The following is an 18,281-nucleotide window of genomic DNA, read 5'->3' as shown; positions in this document are numbered from 1 at the left end:
CACTTTGCAGTCATTGAGTCGACCATGAACTTCTCTGTATTCTAGAGTCAAATGATCCTAAGCACAGACCCAAATCTTCAAGAGAAGGGCTGAGGAAGAAACGAATCCAGAAAAGTCCAGACCTCAACCTGACTAAAAAAATATGGCGACACCTTAAGAGAGTTGTGCCTAAATGGATGCATTAAAATCTCAATGAACACTATTGAAAACATTATCCAAAATCTATCCACTCATTCAATGGTTACCTGCCAGTCCAGGGAGGGTTCCTTGACAAACACGTCCATAGTGTTAAGCAGAAGGTCTGGCTCAGCCCTGTAGGCCCGCAACGAATGAACCATGATGTTCTGGATCAAACCGGACTCCTTCAAGGGTTGCATTAAATTCACAAACTGTTGGGTCAGCCGGAAAGGCATGAGCTCAGGCACAGGGAGGAACTGGGAGAAAATACGGGATTGCACAGAAAGAGATTAACAGTACAGTAGGTCACCTTCTGACATGCTTCACATTCATGCAGCTGGTCTCCTCAACTGTGACAGTAAGATTCATACACCTAAACCAGACAATAAATTCTCCCACACCAATCACGTGTAAATCACTTATTGCTTCTTCTATGGCATTTTGCTTTAGGCGAGGTAACATTCCTTTCACTGGATATACCTGTGTGGATGAGCCAAACGCATGCCCAAAGTCAATGCCAATCATGCCCCCTGTTTCCATATTTATCATGAAATTGGAGAGGTGGCGATCTCCAATCCCAAGAATCCAGTGACTCACGCACAGCAAAGCGTGAGAGCTAATGAAGTGGGATCGTAGGGACAGAAAGGCCTCCGGACTGTTGCACATGTTTAGAAAAGCTCTCCTAGAATTTAAAACAAAGAAAAATATGAAGGTTATTACTGCAAGTGTTACCATGTCCTGAGCAGTCATGCTATACATGCAGTCCACTTACTTCAGCAAATCGCTGGGCACACACTGCAATACTTTCATAAAGTTGTTGACAGCATCGGCACGTTTTGCTTTCCTGGCAAAGAATGAAATGCAAGTGTAAGTCTGTTAAAATTATTCAAATTGTTTTTTATGAGCATTTATTGAACCCAGTGTCATAGGAGTAAAAATTCAGGTAACTCACTCATAGGCCAGACCATAAAGTGCAATAGCGGTCACACGATTTTTGTCTTTTGGGTTTTCTGGTGCGAAGCGTGAGAGCCAGGCGTTGTACTCATCCATGGAACTTTAAAACAAAGACAACTGCCATCATATCATCAAACTCATCACACACTTAAATATTGCTGCATTACATTGACTTGATACATTTTTTACAATAATAATTTAAGCAACCAGCTATTAGAAACTAATAGATGAACTGCATCTTCTTCACCAAACACAGGGCCACGGCATTAGGGTGGAATAAATATACTGTACCTCCCTGCCCTCTGCTGCTCCTCCTCAGTCATTGTGTTGTGCACAAACTCCTTTAGAGTACAGGTGTTTTCCATCCATTCAATCAGACCAATTCTGTAATCATAATTTGCTTAGTTAGTTAGTTAATATTTTGTCTAATAACTGTTAAATAATTAAATATGGGACCAAGAACCAAATGATACTTATAATATTAAATAATTTTTCTTACTGGATAGTCTTATCAGAGAAAATTAAAAAAACATTTTATTCAATCTTTAATCAGTGTAATGAGTATAAGGATTAATATGAACTGAAGGGACAGATATGGAGACACAGATATGCCCACCACCTTGTGTTTATAGGAATGACTTGATAGGTGCGGAGCTGCAAGCCTCTGTGCAAACACGACGTGTCCTGGCTCAGCAGGATGTTCATGACAGCGAAAAGCTGTTCGATTCGTTGGTCCTGTCGGAGGTCCTCCCCGCCCTTTACCAGAAAGGGGTGGTCCCGCTCGTCATCCCCACGAATGATGAGACGCTTGGGACGACGAATAGAAGACATCACCTTTACCTGCAGGCAAGATCCCAGAGAACTTTCACACTTACAGCCAGGACGAGAACAAACCGTTTAACTCTTCCTGTTTTAAAGTGCATACCCTCTCATCAAAGCCGGTTATCTTTGCATGATACTCTGGCAGTGGTTTGGATCTCCCGTCATATTGTCCTGCGAGAAAGAAAATACAGCCTCATCAGTGGATAGAAGATAACGGATGAGACTGTTTGAAATAAATCAAACAATATTAATCAGTATAGCTCTTAACCTGGGATCTCCAGCTCATTTCTGAATGAGTCTGCTTTAAATCCACTCAGCCAAGGTGAGTATTCCTTCAGGTTCCCTGGCTCCTTCTGAAATCCACGCATGGATGCAGCCAGGTCATCCACTTTCTGCAAAAAGGTTTTATCTTTCCTCTTTTCAAACAGCTGTTTGCCATTCGGTCCCAACAGTTTCTCCACATCTTTGAAAAACTTCTGCAGGGAACAGCATAACATTATATTTTCTTGATTAGAAGCTGCATATTCTTTTCACTTGCTGATGAATGATCTGTACTAGCCTCCTAATTGCACAAATTTCTGGAGATATATTTTTGAGATAAAAAAAGAGGAAAAAAAAGAAAAAGAAATGACAAACTTTGATGAATTTCTTTCGAAACATCCCGTGACTATCTGCGCTGCAGTCTCCGAGTATAGACCGCATCTCTTCATACATGTCTCCCATTTGCTTCCTGTTAAAAGTCGGCTTTTCCAGTTTATTTCTTACGCCATCCCACCAATCCTGCGTGTGGACAGAATGAAAACAGTTTTCGTTTGGCATTTTGATTGAAATCATGTCTGAACTTTCACTCATTACCTTAAAAATCATCTCAGGATTTGTCAGCTGCTGAAGCGCATCCACAAAGTTCTTCACAGCACCTCCCTTGTCCAGCATGCTCTTGAGCCTGTTGATGCACAGTGCTCATAAAATTAAACCGAAGCTTTTGAAAAATATTTTTAACACCGACCCCCCAAAAAACTGCACCTGCAAACTTACCTGTTGACAAACTCCTGTTGCTGGTGTCCTGTAGCCGAGTCCTCAAACTGGTAGCTCTCACTGCTGATCATGAGTGCATAAACCAGTGCCTGAGGGTAGCACTCTGCTATCTGCTCTATGCAGTGCTGTACTGCCACAGCTTCTGGCTTGTCCAAAAGAGCAACCATCTGACTGATCCAGCTAATCAGCATCCAGCAGGGAACAGACATCATCTATATACAGACAGACGACACAATTAAAACATCTGCATTCCCAAAGCTTTAAGGTATTTGGTTTACATTTGCTAATAGTTTCAATGTTTTTTATGTTTACTGGACATATATTATTTTTCTTTTATAATCAGCAGAATTACGTTTCGACATACTAAAGACATTCTTTGTTAACAAAGCTAACCTCTTTTGTCATGAGGTCCAGCGTCTCAGACGGGTACAACTCAATGATCTGTAGCAGGCGTGGGAACTTGAGGCGAGCCTCCTCTGAATTCATCTTCAGTGCTTTCAACATGTTTTCCACTACATGCATCGGCAGCACCAGAAGGTCTGGAAACTGTGTTTCTGTAACCGTAAACAATGGCAACCAATATTTGAGGGAGGAAATAATCCTTTCAGTAGTCTTCAGCACACAGCTAAAGTGTTAAGACCAAGTTATTGATCACATTAAGTACTCTGGGTGCTCACTGTTGGTCTTTTTTGCATCAATCTGAACAAATATCTACCTGGGAAATGTCACTACTCACCAGCATCGCTCTGCTTCTCCTCTCTTAACCGTTTGTCACAGAAGTTAGCCAAGGTCATGTACGTCTCTATGACGCTGCTAGTCTCCACAAAGTCCTGAGAATAAGACTGAAGCTCCTCGTCGGCCTTTCTGGTTGCTTCACATAGCAACTTCAGCGCCTGTAACTGCAATCCCACTTCCACTTTCTGCAGGAAAAAACTGCTTTTGTGATTCATTTGTTCATTCAATTGGTATAAAATTACAAAGAAGGGTTTAGTGTGATAATCTGCTGTGGAATAAAGTGGAGCCTTTTGCAATTCCCATATATAGCACAGAAATGATGCAGAACACTTTACATCCAATTATTTTTGCCACTATAATCCCAGTTTAGTCATTCATGCAAGTTTCTTCTCTAGCCAGCAACTATAAACAATGTATTTTCCTAAAAAGTAGAGTACCTTTGGATCTGCATTGGACGAGGAAACTCCAGAAAGCTTTACGACTCTCTCTGCTTTGTCAGCATCGATAGTTCCTAGGACTGACGGACTTCTGCTTACAGCTGTGGCCAAGATGTCGAAAGATGTACCCTGGAGAATCTTCTGGTATCTGAACACTTTAGCTGTAGCACTCTGACTGTCAGTGTCAGCCTGAAGGTCCTCTGGAGAGAGAAATGAGCTGACATGAAATATGGCAAAAAAGAAAGCTGAAGGCCTTTAAGCTTTGAATACTCGACACTTGTGTGGCATTCTTTTTCCTTCTCACCCAGGAGTGGGATGGTTTTCAGCATGGTGCTGATTTGCTCCACAGGACCCTGAGCCTGACACCGTTTATGGCTGTAGCGGCTAAAACTGTGGACCCACCGCAGCAGCCATCTTCTGTCCATTTTGGCTTCTTTGTGAAGTTCTTTCAGCAGCTTCACAGCTACGGGGAAGTTATTCTGAAAACATTTGTTTGCCCAGGATGAGTTTGATGGGAAAGCATGCTAAAGAACAGACAGAGGAACATCCACACTTGTTTCTTCACCTGCTTCTGGGCTCCATCAGCCATGCGTAGCTTCATGTTGAACTTGCAGTCATTTACTAATGTCTCAATGTCGCCCGCTGGGTCATCTGAGCCGTCCACCTCCATGCTGTCAGATGGAGCATGGCCTCTGAGCTTTTCCCTGATCTTATCCAAAAAGAAACACCTGAAACGTAGAGAAAAAAATAAGGTACTATCAGGTTCTGTTATTTGTCTTTACTTTAAAAAAAAAAAAAAAGATATGCACGCAGAGTCTTCTTACCGAGATGTAATGATATCATCCCACACATTCACTGGGTCCACTTTAGCATCAGGATACCGTTCAGTCCATAATCTGATGAGGTGCTTGAGCGAGTCCAAAGACACTAATAAAAAAATTTTTAAAAATTGCAAAAATGTTTCAGAGCTTGAAAAAAAAAATTCAAACAAAGACAGTTTTAGGAATAAATATTCCAAAATCTTTTAAAAAAGACCAAACAAACATTTTAAAAAGCCACTATCCACTCACCCTCTCCTTTAATAAACAACAGGAAGTCCTGGATTTCGGTCAAGGCCTGCACTGACTGCAGAATGGTTAGCCGGCTTTTAGTCAGGAGTGTATCCACGTTGGAGTAACTCTGTACAAGGCAAACGAAGTAAGCATGTGTAATAAGTTAATCTAGATAACACACTTGTCTGCTTATTCAGTTAACAGCAACAATCTGTACATATATAACCATTTTTTTCCCCCCATTTCATTTATGAAATAAACTGTTCTCTGTAAATCAAAGAATCGAATGTGCTGTGTGTGAGAGCAGACCTCCATAAAGAGCTGCATGGCGTAGTTTGTGTAGTATTTGGCGCGGTCGTAGTCCTCTTGCAGGATGTAGAGCAGGCTGAGTTCCTGGCTGTAATGACTTTCCAGCAGCTTTTTGTGCTCCTCCAACTTCATGGCATTGTCGATGAAGCTGAGGAGTGTTTGGTCCCGCTCGCCCCGCTGCAGCTGCTTCAACATGCTGCGTATCATGTGCTGCAGGTACATTTCCTAGGACAAATGCAATCGCCAGGGAAGCAAAACATTTGAAGAATGGATTTGATATCAAATGACCAAAAATGTCACAACATGCTGTGAATGCTTTTGTTACACTGCTGTGCTACACATTTCTTTTCAATTTTAAAGATACAGTTTTAAGGATTTAGTGACACCTAGTGGTGAGGTTGCAGAAGGCCCCAACTGTATATCCCTAAGTCTCCTCTTACTAGCGTGAAGGAAAAGCCACAACTGCTAAAAAAAAAAAAAAGAAAGATGAAAAGAGAAACACTCTAGAGCCACTTTTGTGTAAACAGGGCTAATGTGGAAATAAAGTGGGGCAACATAGCAGGGACATAGCATAGCTCACTCAAGGTAATTAAACCAAGATTGTTATCTTCAGGAAGGGAAACTGAAGGAACATGATTACAAATATGTTCTATTTCTGCAGATCAACAGCCCCAAACCCTGCAAAGTAAATCTTTAAACCTAATTCACTGCGACAGTGTTTCATTCAAAGAGTTTTGGAAAGCCACTAAATGAATGAATAGATTACAAAATGTAGGTTTCCAATTTAAGCTATCAGTTACCACAACAGAGGAAAAATGCAGGCTTCAGTTGCAGGTGAGTGGGAATTCCTAAACTGTAAAATCATTTGGGTTATTATTACCTGGTAGAGAGGCTCTGACCACATCATTTCCAAGTTGGGTGGTGAGTTTTCATCTATGTTCACAGTGGAGCAGTACTGAAGAGACTTCCACTCAGTCAAATGACTATATGCATCCATAGCAGCCATCTCCCAGAAGTCCTTCTCGCTGTCTGTGGGCTCGCCATCAGGCCAGCTCTCGGTGTTTAGAGCCTGTCAGTATATAAGAGTTTAAACAAACAGCAAGCAATCTGGTGAAACCTGGTGCCCGTTGATTTCATATGTTTTCCTGAAATATTTAATATGGTTTCCTTCCCTTCCGGTGGGAAAATATGGGATTCAACCACCAGCTTCTACTGGACTAACAAACCTCATTGTAATGCTTCACAGCCTCTGCAAAGTCAGTGTTGGCTTCAGCTTGGAGCGCAGTACAAGTGATGGATTTGGTCCCGACTTTACCACCAAAGATTCCACGCACAACATCATAATCTTCCAAAGATTTGTAAAGCCTGGACAACAGCGGGAGACAAACAGCATAGTAAATATAACCACCACACACCCCGTGATACAACTTTATCACTATACTTCACTCCTGATACAATATTACCGTGATTTTGTGACATGCTGAATATTGTTTTTTGAAGCAAAGTGAGACAGTCAACACATGCAAACACTGTCAGTGAAATAAACGTTATTAAAGATAAAGTCATTATACTATTATACTATTATTAGTCTACAGTTATACGAAGTCTAGTTTGCAGTTAAAAGCAATCTATTTCTAATATTACAGCAATTAACTGTGATAAATCAGTGAAAGTCACGGGTGTTGCTGTCTACATGGAGAGGAAGTCACATTTAACTATTACATTTGCTCCCAGCAACGTTCCTGTTCTGCAGGAATATAACCACAATACAACCAGCTGTTGAGTAGAGTCCCCTCAAGTTGTGACACAGATTCATTCAGACTGATGGAAATGCAGCAATCTGTCTGCATTTATAAATTAGACAGTAATTGTTGCCAAACCTTCAATAATCTCTGTGAGTGACTGAAGTAGGTCCAAGATATCAGAAAAATATTGATATTTGGTGTCCATGTTATGACACAAAATCATAACACACAATACTGTACTGATTTTTTTTTACATTTTCCACTTCAAAACAAACTCCAGACACTCTCAATCAGCAAACTAAAACTCCTGAACCTGTGACCTTCAGTGACATCATAGCTGTGATTTTGTTCTTTGATGTAATTAAATATTTTGAAGAATAAAAAAATCAGATAAAGAAATATTAAGAATAACACTCAGCTGTAAGGCAGCAATTACTGCAATACCTTGCAAGATTAATCCATTTATTGGTGTCTGGGGGGATTTCTTTGTGTCCACGTGACCGTTTGGCAGGACGTTCAGCGGGGCCGTCAGCATGCAGTAAACCCTCTTCCAGCAGCAGGATGCCCGATGGCTGCTGCAGACTCATGAGACAAGTGGAGCTGATGGAAGCTGGGTTGAGCTGTTGGAGCTCTTTATGTTGGTAGCACATATCCTAGCACACAAAAAAGCCCCCCAAAATACAACATTTATATATATTTTCGTCAATATATTAAATACAGAAAGGGGAGTTTAACTATCAAATCTGTTTCTTACCTGCACACATGCTATAAACGGAGGAAAGCAGAGTGTACTCTTGCTCAGGAAGTTGCTCATGTTGGACCGCAGCTCCTCTTTGATCCTCGCGCTCTCCTCTGGTCTCTGTTGTTTCGCCATTTCTTGCAGTATACCAGCAAAAAGAGAGCTGAACAGCTGTTTGGCTAAAATCGGGTCTCTCTAGTTAGGGCAAGGGGAAAAATGTAATATTTAACATTTTACATACAATATTTCTTCCTTAATATTTCCCCCTACATTTTGGCCCATCATTTGCAACTATTTTTGTTGTATGGAAGTGTTTATGATAAAATCAAAGTCTGATCATATGGTTCATCACGTGCCCGTTTATGTGTCTGTTTGTCTGAACAGATGGCGTTGGCAGTCTTACCTGTGCTAGAGCTTGAAGTGGAGCGATGAGGTTACTGTACGGGATTTGGATGTCTGGAAAGTCTCCCACCCTGTAGTTACGATACAAAGTCACCTGAGCCTCTTTTCTAAGGGCCAGATTTGCTTTTTCTTCCTGTGACACACAAGAGAACCACTGATAGTTACGAGTCTATCGCAGGCCTGGAAAGTTAGCGAGAGCAAACACAGAAAATCTGCATTATAGATGAACGGATTGGTCTGAGTGGCTCCTGGTTGAATCCCAGCACGGTAGATACCTTTTCCTGCCGTTGATGCTGGATCTCCTTTTGGGCAAAACCTAAGCTGACTTTCTCCTGATCCTTCAGAAACCTGCGTCTCAGTCTCAGGATGTTAGCCCGCTGCTCATTTACTGCTGTTCATACAAAGTGAAAATTTACATTTAAACCAATGAGTGAAGCTTTAGTCTCTTCTTACTGAAACAAGATGTGTTTGCGGTGGTGCTTTTTTTTTTTTTTTTATCAAAAACTGAAAAATTTGTTTACATTTAATACTATGCAGTTAATACTGAGGTGGATGGTCAAACTAACCTCTGGTGCGGCTGTCCCCCTCATCTGTTGATGCAGTGAGGCGCCTCAGCCCAAAGCCTTCTCCTATTGGTCTTCTTGCTGCGGTTCGCCTCTCTGCTTTCTTATCAAACACCAGCAACGACGACATCGACTCGGAGCCGAGTGAGTACTCTGCCAGCGTATCCACGCTGCTGCCTGTCAGCCAGTTATATGCAGTACGTCGACCTGGGAAAAACACAGCTGTGGTAATCTGCATATTCAAAAATGAAGGAAAGCATTTTAACAGGTACTTTGTTGCATTGACCCAAAATTTTGATTGAACTGCTTGAAGGTGGGTAAAGTGAAACACAGCGGTACCTTGTGTTTGTGTCTGACTGAACTCTAATGAAGTCTGCGTGGCTCGGAGCTTTCCCTTCATCACTCCAGACTGAGATGCTGCCACACTCTCTGGGCCTTGAGAGCTTAGGGTTTCAACAAACATGGGGGTCATTACTGTGCTCCTGAAGCGCCAATTGGAATCGATCACATAGTCCTATAGAGTGAAATGAAAACATGATATTCACAAATTAGGCTTCTTAGTAACAAGAAAATAAAAAAACCCCAAAACAGATAAAGTTGTTTCTTCTTCTTCTTTTCTGTAAATGAATCCAAGAAACACAAACGCTGACCTGGAAGGTGCACTCGGACAGCGGATACTCAAACATGTTTCGTCTAAAGTCCGGACTCTGGCTCGTCATTTCCAGAAGCAGATTGGTGGCCAGGCTTAAAAAGCACCTCTCTATTTTGCAGGAGTACAGAGAACGGAGCACCATCAACATTCGCTCGAGGGTCGCAGTAGGGAGGCGCTTCTCCTGACTCCAGAAGTTACAAACATACAGCCTGAAAAGACGGAACGAGGAGTACACAACATCAGAAGAGTCGACAAATTAAAAAAATACAAATATCCACTGTGGAAAGTATGTCATTATATTAGCATGGGGATAAAAAAAGTGACAACTTTTGCAAGTCATATTGGGTGCTTACTGAAGGCCTTGATTTTCTTCTGACAAACCCTGAAGCAGTGTTTCTTTAGCAGCATTGAGAATTTCCAGTGAGGTGTTGTCTTCCATGCTTTCATCATCGCTGGAAGAAAAATAACATGTCACATGAATAAAACGGTCAGACGATCCTACTGAAAAAAGACTGTACAAAGGCATTATGTGGGTCGAATCTGAAAACACTAATACCAATAAGGCAAACAAAAAAATAGTAAACTATGATCTGGTTGAGACTGGAAGCCAAAAAGCCTCACCCATAGTTGTCCTGGATCCACATTAGGATGTCGTACATCCGCTCTCTGCAGACTGGAGAAGGATGAGAGACGAAAGCCGTCACAGAGCCCAGCAGCTCTTGAAGCTCCACCGGCGTCAGACGGGGAATAATCTTGTGGATGATATCGAGGCATGCTCTCTGCCGTGCCTCATCCCTGGAAAGAGAAATGTGGAGGAACATGGTTCAGCACCTCTTAATTTACACTTTTAATTTTGTAAGATTTATTTTTGGCTTTTATTATTTTTATGACAAGAAAGAAGGGACAGAGAACAGGGAGAATGGCACACAGGAAATGGCCCAGGGTGGAGCTGAACCCAGGCATATAGATCACCTCCTAACCCACCCCACATTTATAGTTATTTAATTGATCACAAACTAAATTTAAAAAAATGCCCTGAATGTCAAATTCCCATTGATTCTGTATGGTTAATGCTTCCATCACCATTAAAGGATTTTACTTGCGCTAACACACATTCAAATGTTTGGCCCTGTTGGTGTGTATAAAAGAAGAAAACTCCACCGCAGAGGCCCAATAGGGTTCTGTGATCATTTCTGACATTTTTGCAATGATGATGGTGGATATGATAATAAAAAAAAGAAAAGAAAAAAGAAACTAAACAGAGAGGCAGTAAGGAAGAACTCGCCTATGGTTCATCATCTGAATGAAGCCGGTGATCTTCAGCTGCAGGAAGATGTCTGGAATGACATCAGCACGGCTCAGAACGCACTCCAAGCAGTTAGTCTTTAAGACGCCGTGCAGCTTTGGCAGGAGGAAGAACACATAATTCACAAACCTGAAAAATACAAAAAAAAATAATGAAGACCAAAGCTTGGAAGGTAGCTTGATAATTACATTTAGAAAATTATACTAAAATAAATAAATAAATAAATAAATTCGCACTGTAAACTTACCGATCCATAAATGGAGGAAAATGCTTGGAGACTTTGTTCAAACAAATAATGAACTTGTCATCCAGGTCTTTTTTCTTCAGATTCGTTATCTTACTTGTAGCAAGACTGAGAAGTTCTTGATGTTGCTAAGCAATAAAAACATTAAAAAATTAAGTCATACTTGTGAGGGAAAAACAACAATTCTTGCAATAAAACTGAAAAACGGATTTCAGTGATTTGAGAAGGATAACATAAGATAAACACTTAGACTCGTCAAAATAAATCTAACATGTGGTCTAGGCATAAATGAACCGAAACTAGAGAAAGTTCATACCTCGCCCATATCAGTCATGCTCTTCAGGATGAGGCCGATAATTTCAGCAGCAGCCGAGTAGACTTCTTTATATCTTACATAGGACACGTTGGTGGTGAGAGACTGAATGTACCTGAAGGAGAAAAAAAGAAAGAGGACACCATAAGGAAATCATATTTTTGCAGCACAGCAGTACATGAGCTACAACACACATATATACATGTGACTATAATGTCAGTGGCATAGTAGCTCATCTGGATCGCGATCCTTTTCACACATTACTGCTCGACGAATGTAACCCTGACCTTGAGCACAATTTGGTGAAGAACCATTATAACCTGTGATTGCTGTGAACTCTGGAAAGATCCAGGAGGATTTGCCAAAAATACACCAAAGTCTGCCTTTCGCTTCCTGCTTACTGGTTTACGTGACTTCAACTTGCATCTTCCAACTTGCAACTTTTACCTCTCATATTCAATTCCGCACGACGCATCGTAGGCAGGGAGGTTGTTTGCCAAGATGATTCCCAGCAGCTGAAGCCCGACAGAGTTGTCTTTGCTGTTAGCGTCAGTGCCACAAAATCGCTCATATATTAGACTGAGAAGGCAAGAAAAGAGAGAAAGCCAAGGACCACAGATCAGTTTCATTTTGTTAAAAACAAACATAAAATAAACAAAAAACATGCAGGAAAAAAAAAATTTACATTTATAATTTATGTTAATATGTTTGAGACCGTACAACATTTGTAATTCAAATAAACAAAAAGATAAAATAATGCAGCATTTTTCCTACTTTTTATAACAACATAAGACATAATTAGAGTCGACAACAGACAACTTTACTCAGGTTTGAAGGAACAACTCATCAGAAAGTGTTTATTCCTAAAGATTTCATTCTCTGTTCAGCACACCAGTGTTTATAACACATGGGGCGATCGTGGCTCAAGAGTTGGACGTTCGTCTTGTAATCAGAAGGTTGCCGGTTCAAGCCCCGGCTCCGACAGTCTCAGTCGTTGTGTCCTTGGGCAAGACACTTCACCCGTTGCCTACTGGTGGTCATCAGAGGGCCCGGTGGCGCCAGTGTCCGGCAGCCTCGCCTCTGTCAGTGCCCCCAGGGTGGCTGTGGCTACAATGTAGCTTGCCATCACCAGTGTGTGAATGTGTGTGTGAATGTGTGTGCGACTGGTTGTGTAAAGCGCTTTGGGGTCCTTAGGGACTAGTAAAGCGCTATACAAATACAGGCCATTTACCATGTTGGTAATTAAATGCAGATTTTTGATGTACATTGATAAGATGCCAGCAGCTTAAATATTGGTGACTGTTAAGTTTATCTGGACTTGGTGTGATCTTGTGTGAGCACTACCTGTAAGGCACATGCAGACAGTCTTTCCAGCACTCTACCAGAGTGCGGATGATCTCCAGGTTGTGGCGGAAAACGGGCCTCTTAGAGTGAAAGCAGTGCTTCATCAGGAACTCCAGCAGCCGGTTGGCAAGGACTTCATCTCTGGGGTTACCCTTAGATTAAAAAAAAGAGACGTTATCAATGATAAACTTTTATTATAAGAAATGTATCATATCATAGCAGATAACAAATGAGTAAAATACAATTTATGACTCTCCGTAGCGTTTTAACAAAAATAAATAAATAAATTAACTGAATCGCAGCTGATTTGGTGCCACGTTTTCACATTCATAAATTGGACTATGACAAACTTTGGGTGTAGCCAGGCTTGTCCAGGATAGCACTGTAACCACCACATCCACCACCATAAAATGGATCCCCACTCCTCCATTGTTTCCAGAGACAACAAGCTGTAGAAGTGGCCCAAGCCAGTACTTGGCATAAGGCCGAAACACCTGGAGAAAAAAAAGAAAAAAGAAAAAACAAAAGAGTCGTACAACCTATTTTATTAACTAATTTCTATATTTGAAAGAATTAACTGAGGGACATCCACCTCCTCTGTGTTGATGATCAGCTTAGAGATGAAGAGTCGAATGTTCAGAGGTGTTGATGGATTTGCCAGTTTTCCATGTAGGAATTTCATCCATGGAGGAAGCTCACTGGGCACATTTCCCTGTTTTACAGAGCATTTGACACAAACTCCTCAGTAGTCATCATACATTCATAATATTCATTACAGAGATTAATTAGAGAGTTGTAATTACATGGAAATTTATAGGATTTGAAGTAAACGTCAGACTTACTTAATCCTGTTATAAATAATGAAAACCTGCCGTACTTTGGCACTGACCTGTTCAGTTTTGGGGGTTATGTTGTTCCTTTGCATGTGCCCAATAAGAGCAGTCATGGTCGTCATGCATTCATGCTGGTTTAGCTCATCCATTTCTAGATCAACCATTGCATCCTGGGATGGGATCATCTCCTCTGTCTCCTAGATTTACAAACACGTTAGCAAACCTTCTTGATAACCATGAAACCAGAGCCATTTTGAAACAGCAAATGACTTATCCTTAACACTGGTTTCCATTGGGGCTTTCAAAAATGTTCAACTGGTTATACAATAGTCATTTTAAACTCCTGTGTTCTCATTTTAAAAGAGAGAAAAAACTAACTCTTTTTGCAACAGCCCGCTTTTCTCCTTCTGGGTTTTGGGAACTGAAGGAAAAGCTTTGGACTCCTGTGGAAAAGTCAAACTGGCTCATCTCCTCGCTCAGGCTGCTGTCAGCCATGTATGACTGGGAGGACAGATAGACTGGAGCTTCTGTGGAAACCACAAATAAATCACAGAAACACACACCGTCAAGCTGCAGTAAGATACATTTATACGTCTGTGACAAACAGAAACACTTCTTACCTCCATTCTCTTCATTTACTTCTTTTCGAATCATAACGTATTTCTTTTTTCTCTCAAGCGGGACCTGCAATGTTTTAAAAAACGAAATTAATAAACCATGACTAAAACTAGCAGAAAAAAAAAAAACAACAACACATACCTCAATTTCAATTGGAAAGTTGTAGGTCCTTTCAACATCAATAATGTTTTCAAGAATAAACTGATTCTGGAACAAAAGAAAACACCATCAGTAAGGTCCTGTGAAGTCACTAACAGTAAACTTTTTACCACTTTATATGAATTACAGAGTATCACAAGTAACAGTGTTTAAATGTCACCACTAGATGTCAGTAGAATGCAGATTATGGTCAACTGAGTTTTGTTTTCTTGCTCCTCCTAATTTAAGCACACAATCCCTGCTAAAGGATCATGTGCGACAGGACAAACATGTTTTAGTCAGCCAGCAGGGATCAAAAGCACAAGCTGGAGTGTTTCTGTTTAATTCTAAATTTATCAGCATGCATCACTTTGTTGAAAGACACAATTACACACAGTGTGAGCACAATATCCAATTTTTCTATTAAATAAACTAAAAAAAAAAGTAGTTTGTACTGCATTGTACTAAACTACGCCGTCTGAGAGACGTTGGTGTATTTATACAAACAAAGCACTACCTTCTCAGGTTTCTCACTGAAGAGGAAGCCATGGTAGAATTTGGGCTCGCTGAAGCTGCAGCTGATGACGGCGATGGCGCAGTTGTACGAAGTGCAGTGATAGCGTCTCCGGAGTTCAAGGAGCTGAGTCTCACCAGCCATGTTCTCAGTGAAGGCTTCAAAACACGACCTAATTGAAATAAAATGTATGTAATCATATATGACGAATGAATCGCTTATTCATGAAATAAAAATGGAATTTAAGTGACCAAACCGCTGGAGAGGCCTACTTGATCAAAGTCTTGGACATCTCGTTTCCCTCAGTTTTCTCAGAGCGACAGTAGGCTTGATTAATGCGGGACTCTTTTGAGTAAACCTCTTCTTTGGGAAGCCGTGAATACAAAAGCTCCATCAGCTTGTAGCAGCCATTCTTCTTCAGCAATTGGACCTCAAAGGCTGTCTCGCTTGACTGAAAGTGAGAAATGAATGATCATAGTTCAGGTTAAATAATAACAATGATACAAAAACAGAATGGGACAGAGTTTCTCGTCTTTCATTTGACGGGCAGTGGCCAGCACAACAACACAGGCATGTCAACAAATAAAAAGATGCACTACATGGAATAAAACTGGGTTCATGCTTGATCAGAGTGACTCTTACAGAGGTGACAGAAAACCTTTCATGTCCAGTTGAATTAGCTCTGAATGCTGAATGTGTGCTCTGCTGCTAGACTCATGTCAGAAATTTGAAGATGAGGAACATTTCCTCTGGTTAACTGAAAAGAAATTGGGGAGACTGACAGAACATGAGACTCTCAGTAAAGCGAGTGCTTTACTGAGAGCCAATCCCATAGCAGGCACTCCTAATGTGACCTATGCTGATCGTATTCTAACACTGTTAGGGAGGATTCTGCAACGTGATAACTGATGCCATCATCAACATCAATGCTGACAGCAATGTTCCTGCCAGCATTCCTGCCAAAATTAGCGGGGACTTCCGATTTTTCAGTTATTGTCCACAATTTACATCAGTGAAGAAAAATATCCAGTTAACTAGATCACTGTTAACAGTGTTCAGAGACAAACCTTGGTGAATCGACTGAGCAGGAAAGAAATTATGTCAAAGACGTTTGTGATGAAGAAGTCATTCAGGGCCTTGGCGCTGCAGTGAGAGGCCAGAGGCAGCAGAACTCTCTCCATCATGGCCTGCAGCATGGAGATCATCGGCACGTCACCTTGTTGAATCACCCCGTAAACTGTACACAGCAGCTGGAGCTGCCGCTCAACGGTTGCCCTAAACAGACATTGGCAAAAACATTGCACATAATGAAAGCAACTCATACAACTACATCTCCTTGTAGTGGAACAGTAAAGATCTATAGAGTCACTGCTGTAATGTGGCTCTAACAAATTAAAAACTTTTGCCTACCGCTTGGCAGTTCTTTGGAAACAGGTTTGGAACTGGTCCTCCATGATGTGTTTTGTGTCTCGACACAAAATTCCCGCAAGTAGTTTGAGCAGGAGTGGGCTCTGAGAAAGCTCCAGGGCGTCCAGGAACTAAGAGATGGAAGATGTAGAGCTGATAGCTGCGATGGTCTAAATTAACAACCTCCAAAGCAAATTGTCAGTAAAACCATCCATCCATCTCCTTATATATATATATATATATATATATATATATATGTGTATATATATATATATGTGTATATATATATATGTGTATATATATATATATATATATATATATATATATATATATATATATATATATATATATATATATATATATATATATATATATATGTGTGTGTGTGTGTGTGTGTGTGTGTGTATATATATATATATATGTGTATATATATGTGTATATATATATATATATATATATATATATATATATATATATATATATATATATATATATATATATATATATATATATATATATATATGTATATATATATACACATATATATATATATATATATATATATATATATATATATATATATATATACACATATACATATATACATATACATATATATATATATATATATATATATATACATATATATATATATATATATATATATATATATATATATATATATATATATATATATATATATATATATATGTGTATATCTTCATGTATAACCAATCTTTTGTAGTCAGATCAAAGGGTATTTCACGCATGCACGCACGCATACTACTAATACTACTACTACTTTCTAAATCCCACTGTTTACCTTTCGGACACAGTCCATGTAGTTGTTGCGATGAAGGGAGCCCTTAGCAAACTCATCAGACTGCATGGGGAAGTGTGAAGCCACCAGGGTGTCGAGCGCTACCTGCAGCTCAGCTAGTGGCTCCTCTGGGAGTGTTGTGAAGAAGGGCAACACCAGCAGAGCCTGGCTCTGAAAAATTGATTGAGTTCAGCAAAAAGTTTCACCGACTAGAAAAGAACTTAATACATAAAACTGTCCCGTAACTTAAATAAAATCTGTTACTACCTTGAGATTCAGCGGCAGATTCATGTCAACCAGCAGCACAGTGAAAGTGGAAAACACCTGTCTGAATGCTTCATGTTTTATATCGGAGCAGACAGAGGAGTCAATCTGTTCAGAGAGAGAAATTCAATAAAATGAATTAAAATTAAAAGAAACACCAATATATCTCTACTATTACTATTACAAAGGTCTTAACATATTTTCACAGTTTTAGTTTATGGCTTTTTAGCAGGGGGCAGACAGCAGTAATTTGATCCTCCTGATACCTGCAGAAGCTTGGAGAGCAGCAGGAGGATGGCAGTTTTGCTCTCTGGGGTGGAAGAATCTCCCTCCCACCATGACTGCAGGCTCATCCATCGTTTTAGCACCTCTTCAACCAGCTGCTTCCCCTGAGTCTTCCTCACCGATCGTTCCTTAAAGCTGTGGTCCAGCATGCCATTCAGCAACACGCTCACCTGAACACCAGAAAATAAAAATCAAGTTTGTAATGAGAAAACAAGAAGTTATCCGTCTTCAGATGCCCGTGGTTACAGTTTTATCGTAAACTAACTAAAAATGACAAGTACCATGCTGGGGTTTTGGGAAGAAGCTTTCATCAGGCGTGGCACTGTTGTGTTCAGACTTCTCAGCAGCTCAGTGTTGATGGTCGCCTGAAAAAGGCTGTAGAAGTACTCGCCATGCGAGAAGCTCAGGAAGTTGTGGCTGTGACTTCCAGACACAGGCACAGAAAGCATGATGGTGTTCAAGAGCAAATCTACCAACTGCTCGCTCTGCAAAGAAATAGCAATAATGCACAACGTTAGAAAGCACTGTTACCTCAAACACTAGTTACCTTCACAGCAACACTGCTCAAAATGG

At 40.4% G+C, this 18,281-nt stretch overlaps 1 protein-coding gene across 1 annotated transcript in view; it reads right to left on the bottom strand.

Moving 5' to 3' along the window:
• The window catches only part of prkdc (protein kinase, DNA-activated, catalytic subunit), a 31,300-nt gene that overhangs the window by 1,106 nt on the left and 11,913 nt on the right, over positions 1-18,281 (bottom strand). The window contains exons 36-84 of the mRNA XM_084938953.1: positions 17,990-18,193; positions 17,690-17,878; positions 17,427-17,531; positions 17,163-17,330; positions 16,343-16,470; positions 16,000-16,207; positions 15,205-15,383; positions 14,936-15,104; positions 14,422-14,487; positions 14,283-14,346; positions 14,041-14,189; positions 13,719-13,859; positions 13,422-13,541; positions 13,180-13,323; positions 12,830-12,981; positions 11,933-12,064; positions 11,489-11,600; positions 11,176-11,300; positions 10,908-11,057; positions 10,244-10,417; positions 9,976-10,074; positions 9,621-9,831; positions 9,310-9,484; positions 8,974-9,177; positions 8,683-8,798; positions 8,409-8,540; positions 8,021-8,200; positions 7,711-7,919; positions 6,748-6,886; positions 6,402-6,590; positions 5,522-5,746; positions 5,231-5,339; positions 4,985-5,087; positions 4,726-4,888; positions 4,465-4,639; positions 4,161-4,360; positions 3,725-3,908; positions 3,382-3,542; positions 2,989-3,200; positions 2,809-2,896; positions 2,590-2,733; positions 2,222-2,429; positions 2,057-2,124; positions 1,751-1,971; positions 1,423-1,515; positions 1,130-1,231; positions 950-1,021; positions 658-859; positions 246-434 (exon numbers count right to left, since the gene is read on the bottom strand). Of these exons, the coding sequence (XP_084795079.1) occupies positions 246-434; positions 658-859; positions 950-1,021; positions 1,130-1,231; positions 1,423-1,515; positions 1,751-1,971; positions 2,057-2,124; positions 2,222-2,429; positions 2,590-2,733; positions 2,809-2,896; positions 2,989-3,200; positions 3,382-3,542; positions 3,725-3,908; positions 4,161-4,360; positions 4,465-4,639; positions 4,726-4,888; positions 4,985-5,087; positions 5,231-5,339; positions 5,522-5,746; positions 6,402-6,590; positions 6,748-6,886; positions 7,711-7,919; positions 8,021-8,200; positions 8,409-8,540; positions 8,683-8,798; positions 8,974-9,177; positions 9,310-9,484; positions 9,621-9,831; positions 9,976-10,074; positions 10,244-10,417; positions 10,908-11,057; positions 11,176-11,300; positions 11,489-11,600; positions 11,933-12,064; positions 12,830-12,981; positions 13,180-13,323; positions 13,422-13,541; positions 13,719-13,859; positions 14,041-14,189; positions 14,283-14,346; positions 14,422-14,487; positions 14,936-15,104; positions 15,205-15,383; positions 16,000-16,207; positions 16,343-16,470; positions 17,163-17,330; positions 17,427-17,531; positions 17,690-17,878; positions 17,990-18,193 (7,452 nt within the window). The remainder of the gene's footprint in view (positions 1-245; positions 435-657; positions 860-949; positions 1,022-1,129; positions 1,232-1,422; positions 1,516-1,750; positions 1,972-2,056; positions 2,125-2,221; positions 2,430-2,589; positions 2,734-2,808; positions 2,897-2,988; positions 3,201-3,381; positions 3,543-3,724; positions 3,909-4,160; positions 4,361-4,464; positions 4,640-4,725; positions 4,889-4,984; positions 5,088-5,230; positions 5,340-5,521; positions 5,747-6,401; positions 6,591-6,747; positions 6,887-7,710; positions 7,920-8,020; positions 8,201-8,408; positions 8,541-8,682; positions 8,799-8,973; positions 9,178-9,309; positions 9,485-9,620; positions 9,832-9,975; positions 10,075-10,243; positions 10,418-10,907; positions 11,058-11,175; positions 11,301-11,488; positions 11,601-11,932; positions 12,065-12,829; positions 12,982-13,179; positions 13,324-13,421; positions 13,542-13,718; positions 13,860-14,040; positions 14,190-14,282; positions 14,347-14,421; positions 14,488-14,935; positions 15,105-15,204; positions 15,384-15,999; positions 16,208-16,342; positions 16,471-17,162; positions 17,331-17,426; positions 17,532-17,689; positions 17,879-17,989; positions 18,194-18,281) is intronic.

The sequence above is a fragment of the Perissodus microlepis genome, chromosome 9 (assembly GCF_051167445.1).
Source record: "Perissodus microlepis isolate ML-2025 ecotype Zambia chromosome 9, ASM5116744v1, whole genome shotgun sequence".
NCBI classification, from domain to species: domain Eukaryota; kingdom Metazoa; phylum Chordata; class Actinopteri; order Cichliformes; family Cichlidae; genus Perissodus; species Perissodus microlepis.
This window is presented reverse-complemented; position numbering and strand designations above follow the sequence as displayed.